The 6,886-nt window shown below is 41.4% G+C and overlaps 1 protein-coding gene across 1 annotated transcript; it reads left to right on the forward strand.

Annotated features, from left to right (window-relative positions):
* Window positions 1–5,629: 5,629 nt before the first annotated feature.
* Window positions 5,630–6,886, forward strand: LOC581582 (alpha-1B adrenergic receptor-like). The gene has a single exon (XM_030974434.1). The coding sequence runs from the start codon at window positions 5,630–5,632 to the stop codon at window positions 6,884–6,886; it is 1,257 nt and encodes a 418-aa protein (XP_030830294.1).

The following is a 6,886-nucleotide window of genomic DNA, read 5'->3' on the forward strand; positions in this document are numbered from 1 at the left end:
ACCGAAGGCTGCATGTCCACCTTAAAATCCCTAAAATATCTAATAATCAATATTATAGGAAATGCCATCGTACATTTTCCATATCCTGTCTAGATATCCTCATGCATAATAGGCCCATTAACGCAATTTGTCTACGTTTCACAGTGTACGTATACCCCCTTTTTCTGTAATCCTCCCTCTAGCTCTCTCTGTCCGTCTCTCTCTCTCTCTCTCTCTCTCTCTCTCTCCCTACACCACCTCTGCGGGCCCCTCTGTCCCTCTCTCTTCCTCTCACTCTATCTTCCTACCCGCTCTCTCTCTCTTTATCTCTCTCTCTCTCTCTTCCTACACCACCTCTGCGGGCCCCTCTGTCCCTCTCTCTTCCTCTCACTCTATCTTCCTACCCGCTCTCTCTCTCTTTATCTCTCTCTCTCTCTCTTCCTACACCACCTCTGCGGGCCCCTCTGTCCCTCTCTCTTCCTCTCACTCTATCTTCCTACCCGCTCTCTCTCTCTCTCTCTCTCTCCCTACACCGCCTCTGCGAGCCCCTCTGTCCCTCTCTCTTCCTCTCACTCTATCTTCCTACCCGCTCTCTCTCTCTTTATCTCTCTCTCTCTCTCTCTTCCTACACCACCTCTGCGGGCCCCTCTGTCCCTCTCTCCTCCTCTCACTCTATCTTCCTACCCGCTCTCTCTCTCTTTATCTCTCTCTCTCTCTCTTCCTACACCGCCTCTGCGAGCCCCTCTGTCCCTCTCTCTTCCTCTCACTCTATCTTCCTACCCGCTCTCTCTCTCTTTATCTCTCTCTCTCTCTCTTCCTACACCACCTCTGCGGGCCCCTCTGTCCCTCTCTCCTCCTCTCACTCTATCTTCCTACCCGCTCTCTCTCTCTTTATCTCTCTCTCTCTCTCTCTTCCTACACCGCCTCTGCGAGCCCCTCTGTCCCTCTCTCCTCCTCTCACTCTATCTTCCTACCCGCTCTCTCTCTCTCTCTCCCTACACCGCCTCTGCGGGCCCCTCTGTCCCTCTCTCTTCCTCTCACTCTATCTTCCTACCCGCTCTCTCTCTCTTTATCTCTCTCTCTCTCTCTCTTCCTACACCGCCTCTGCGAGCCCCTCTGTCCCTCTCTCTTCCTCTCACTCTATCTTCCTACCCGCTCTCTCTCTCTTTATCTCTCTCTCTCTCTTCCTACACCGCCTCTGCGAGCCCCTCTGTCCCTCTCTCTTCCTCTCACTCTATCTTCCTACCCGCTCTCTCTCTCTCTTTATCTCTCTCTCTCTCTCTTCCTACACCACCTCTGCGGGCCCCTCTGTCCCTCTCTCCTCCTCTCACTCTATCTTCCTACCCGCTCTCTCTCTCTTTATCTCTCTCTCTCTCTCTTCCTACACCACCTCTGCGGGCCCCTCTGTCCCTCTCTCCTCCTCTCACTCTATCTTCCTACCCGCTCTCTCTCTCTTTATCTCTCTCTCTCTCTCTCTTCCTACACCACCTCTGCGGGCCCCTCTGTCCCTCTCTCTTCCTCTCACTCTATCTTCCTACCCGCTCTCTCTCTCTTTATCTCTCTCTCTCTCTCTTCCTACACCGCCTCTGCGGGCCCCTCTGTCCCTCTCTCTTCCTCTCACTCTATCTTCCTACCCGCTCTCTCTCTCTCTCTCTCTCTCTGTCTCTCCTAAGCCTGCTATTGCTTTTATTTTTTGTCCCATCAATGGTTTTCTTTCTCTGTTTGTCTGTCTATCCCAAGTTTCATTTTCACCCTTCTCCATCTGTTCTCAATACGGCTGCCTATTGTTTGGTTTAAATTATCTAATATTATGAAGAAATCAATAGCCCCCACCCCTTGGGTTTATCAGTTTCTGGACATGCTACTGACAGATTCTATTCAAATCATTCATTTAAATTACTGGACATGTTGGAATGATAAAAGCTTTTGGAAGGACTATCATGTTTTTTCAGCAGATTCATAAGATTTCGCAAGAAGGAGTCCTCTAATCGTTTTTGTATTTTTTCTTGATAATTACAAAAGACTGCATAATATTATAGAATGGAAGAATGTTAGAACGTTTACAAAGAAATATAATACATGTACATTGTAGGCCTAAATGTAAAGCAGATATATAGGCATGACCCCGTTTCATATCTGATAACAAGCTATATATAGAGAGATGACAATATGCATCGAAAATTTGTTTTTCGTAATCATTGTAAACATATTTCATTCTTATTTGTTTAATTCACATGTCATTTGGTCTCCATTGAATACTCCTTTAGTTTGTATATTTGGTCGTGGGAAGGTGTTCCCGAAAGAGGAACTCTACTAGATAAAAGGAACAAACAAATAACATACCAATCAAAATAACTCGCCCGGGCGTAAAACTACACATTGATGGGGCAGAAGCGGATCTAGAGGGGGGGTTGGGGGGGTTGCAACCCCCCGAAAAAAAAATCCGGGGACCATTTTTTAAATCTTATCTTTTTTTTAAAACTTGTAATTTTATTTTATTCTATTTCTATGTATTTATTTCATTTATTATTATTACTATTATTATTATTATTATTATTATTATTATTATTATTATTTCTTTTTGGGGGGAGGGGGGGGGGGGGGTTGGGCGAACAAATGTCACAGAGTCCCTTCCCCCCCCCCCCCATCAGCTTTTTTGAGGACACGGGCCACCGCCGAAGTGACAAGCTAGGCCAGCGTTGCCGATTCTCATCCCCAAAATCCCCACATTAAAAAAAAAAAAAAAAAAAAAAAGGAAAAAAAAAAAGAAAAGAAAAAAAAGAAAAAAAGAAAGAAAAAAGAACGCACGCTGGAGAGAAACCCTTTCAAGTGCAAATATTGTGAGAAGATATTCAACTCATCTGGTAACTTAACCAAACACATGATAACTCTGGATATACCTGTGTATTTAACTGTTACTTGATTTAAAAAGACGTTATCATGCACTGCTTTTTATGGTCTCCATTGTGTTAATAGATGCCAGGAAAACATCACTTACGGGGTTCAAATAAACACCCAAAAAAATCGGCTCGCCGCTTCGCGGCTCGTGGACGATGCTCCGCATCGTCATTATTGGTCAACCCCCCCCTGAGCAAAAAGCTAGATCCACCCCTGTGGGGGTATTATTTCCCAGGTTCCTATACTATCTAGAAAATATAATTGTAAATATTATTTCTCAACATTGATAAATTATGTGCGTGGGTGTTCAACGCTCAGTTTACAAACAATCGTGACGCGCTTCAAAAGAATAACTACTTTGTTGAACCGATCGGTTCAATGAATCATTTTTTCTCTTTTGACTAATTTTGTCATGACAGATTTTCCCTTTTCATATGTGGACAAAAGTATGTTTCCACCTCTCTCTCTCTTTTTCTCTCTTTCGCCCCTTCTTGATCACCTTTGCTCCCATGCTTTTTCTCTCATGCCTTTTCTCCCCATAATCACACTCTGATAATGGCAAACAGCATACAGGAAGTTTAGTTGGTGTCAGTCGGTGTACTTCATAATTAATACTATTGTAAGGTGTTTAAGCTATTACGTCTGTAAAACATCGTAGTGCATCCTGCTAATCTTCATATCATGTAAGTATTTATTATTTTATTTTCATAATTATATACATTTGATTCTGGAATGCTTCTTTTCCATGTTTGAAATGCGAATAGGTTAGCTGCTATTTGTCAAGAGTATATGAATTCACCAACAAGTTCTGTAAAATTCCTTTCCACTCAATTAAACTTAAAGGAAATCTCACCCCAAAGACTAAAAGTAGGTATTCTGAAAAATGAGATGTAGTCCTGCTCTTTGCTTTACAATATTTCTTACGAAAATGTACAGGATATATATAAATGAAGATATTCTTGGCATGATGTGATGCCTTTGGCATTTGAGGTGCGCAGCCATTTCCTTGGAAATGTGACGTACCAGTTGGAGTTGTAAATGCATCATGTACCAAGCTTTAGTTGGAAAGACTGTTTAAATCAATAATAAAACCTTTGCTTTTCAATGAGGAAAAGTCGTAGGTGAGATGATACAAATTATATTTGGTAAAAAGAATTCATAACGCGGGACAATAGTAACTAAATCATTTTAAATACTAAAATATAGCTGTTGACAAATCTACTACATTTATGAAAAACCTTTATCCCAGAAGATGCCAGCTTATTTATCCAATTTACGTTCTGGAAATAGAAGTACAGAGGATAATAGCAGGTGAATGAAATTCTTCATCCATTAATTTGAATACATTTATCAAAAAAAATAAACGAATTCACATAGTGCGTCACGTTATCAGGAAAATTGCGATGCCCTTGTCGTGCTGAGATACTGTACATTATTCTTTGTTTAAGCCTCTCTCATAAACACTTGATGGTGAATTTTGTAGATTAAAATAAATCTCCCAGAATAAGTAAAGTTATTTTGGGGGGTTGAGGGTGCCTTTAACACTTATTTTCGTCAATTTCCTCTTCCTTGTTAACAAATACTTACATTTATGAAAATGTATACAATTCATGAATACATACATTCTAGGATGTATTTCGTCCTGTTCGAAATGTGAATAGGTTGGCTGCTATCTGTCAAGAGTTTATTAACTCACCAATAACTTCAGTTAATTCCATGATAATAAATTACATTCCATTCACCTCAACTTAACATTTATTTTCTACCATTTCCTCTTCCTTAGTAACAAATATACTCAAGTTTATATTACATGTATCATGTATAGAATTCATGAATATGTTAATAATGTTGAAGCGTATATTATCACAAGAAAGAAATCGTCAATCAATCCAAAGTCTGCTTGTATTTTCATTCATTCATATTAAATACAACATAATCATTTGAAGTGAAACAAAAGTATTTAGATCTAAGACATGGGCATGATCATAATAGACCCTACTCACGATCCAATAATGATTCAAGGTCATATAGGTATGACTTCATAATTAGAAGTTACCAAAGTTGGGTACAATTTTTGTTATACGCACTAACGCACTGTATATTATGTAGTGAATCCCTTTTGCAGCCAACATGAAATTTTGAAGGATTTTGCAGGAGTTATGGATATGTCATGTATGTCCTATCTGTGAAATTAAACGTAAGCAGTATTTATATAATGCTAGGAAATCCGTTCACTTTCTAGACTTCACTGTCAGACACTATTGAGTGACTGACTGACTTTTTTTCTTCTTTGGTAGTAACATACATGAAATGAGCTATAAAAGGTACATGAGAATTTGTTTACATTAATAAACCACTTCTTCTAATGGCCAAATTAAGCTGATTGAATATTTTCGCGGCCATTTCAAATGCCATCAATTTTTTTTTCATTTATAGGCCTGCAAGTGGGACATAGTACCTTGAAGGCAATTTGTGCATACTATCAGACAAGTATTTCGAATCAATAGTTACCTTTTTCATTTTACAATCACTTTTTATCATGGTGCGTCATCAAGGACCGCACTAACCACTGTCTGACACAGTCCTATACGTCAGCCAAATGACGCCGCGTATGCAACGGACAGTAGGAGGTGTTTAAAAGTAATGTAATCTACTTCTCTATGATTATTTTTGTTAATGTCTATTTTCAGAAGACGAATCGACGACGAAAGGCAAGATAATTATGGATGATAATAATATTATCCAAACAACCATGGCCAAAATCACTAACAGGAGTAGCGATACAGAAGTCTTTGTGTTTGAAGATTACAACCAGCGCATTGCTATAGCCGTTATCGTCTGTATCGTCTTCCTTGTGGGATCCATCGGCAACACACTCGTCATCACCGCCGTAGTCCTTTCCCGTAAACTCCGCTCAACCACCAACTGGTTCATCGTCAACTTGGGCTGTTCCGACCTTCTTACATGCCTCTGTCTCCCGTTTAATGTTGTTGCCTTGCTAAGCCGTGACGGATGGCCTTTACCCGGTTGGATCTGTTCGGTCAATTCAGCCGTGACATGGATCTGTCTGGGTTCCAGTATCATGACGCTGGCCCTCATTGCCTATAACCGCTGGTACCTACTGACAAAATCAGGGATACAGTTCCAGAAACTCTACACAACTAGAAACATATGCTTCATGCTGCTTAGCGCTTGGATGTACCCAGCTACTTTGGTCCTGGTACCTCACTTTGCTGGTTTGGGCCGATTGGGATATTCTTACAAGTACAAGGCATGCGCGCAGGATAATTCAATTCCAACGGCATTCTTATATAGCCTTACAGCTGGGGCATGCGCTGTCATCCCTGTGTTCATTGTCACCGTTGTTATCTACGTTCGGATCTATCTTTTCGTTTCGCGACAAAGTAAAAAGATGATCCAGCTCAAAAAAGCAGGAGCACAAGCACGTGGCATAGACAATGTCAACGTGGAAATGAGCTCATCAGAGTTTGTTTCGAATGAACCGAGCACTCTCACATCTGAAATGACAATCACACAAAGCCGTTCAACTTCAAACCTTGACACATCCACATCAAACGGAGAGGGCAAATTGATAGCCATTGAAAATTTACCAAATAACACACCCCTTGACATTTCTGAGAATCGGTCAAGGCGGTCTCCAGAAGGAACCAAAGCTAATCAGAAGCGTTCAAGATCGATCAAGCATAATTTGCCTGATGACAAGGCAAGACCATACCTGACCAAGTACAACGTCACGGTTACGGAAAGACTTGCCGTTGTGGTGCTAGCATTCATCATCTGCCTGCTCCCGTTCGGTGTAAGCGTTCTCATTTATTCAAGCGATCCGGGCATCCCCTGGACAGGCCTGATGGTGACCTTCAACAGTTGCGTCAACCCTCTGATTTACGCCAGGACAATGCCAGAGTTCCGCAAGGTGATGCTAGCCATCATTCGCTGTCGGCTCAAGGACATCACTGAGCCAATCGCATGCATCCGTCGCTTTCGTTAA

Source organism: Strongylocentrotus purpuratus, unplaced genomic scaffold (genome assembly GCF_000002235.5).
Source record: "Strongylocentrotus purpuratus isolate Spur 01 unplaced genomic scaffold, Spur_5.0 spur5_scaffold_7, whole genome shotgun sequence".
NCBI classification, from domain to species: domain Eukaryota; kingdom Metazoa; phylum Echinodermata; class Echinoidea; order Camarodonta; family Strongylocentrotidae; genus Strongylocentrotus; species Strongylocentrotus purpuratus.

Bases quoted from the DNA above. Each gene is read 5' to 3' on its own strand.
- LOC581582 (XM_030974434.1), top strand. From the start codon at position 5,630: ATGGCCAAAATCACTAACAGGAGTAGCGATACAGAAGTCTTTGTGTTT.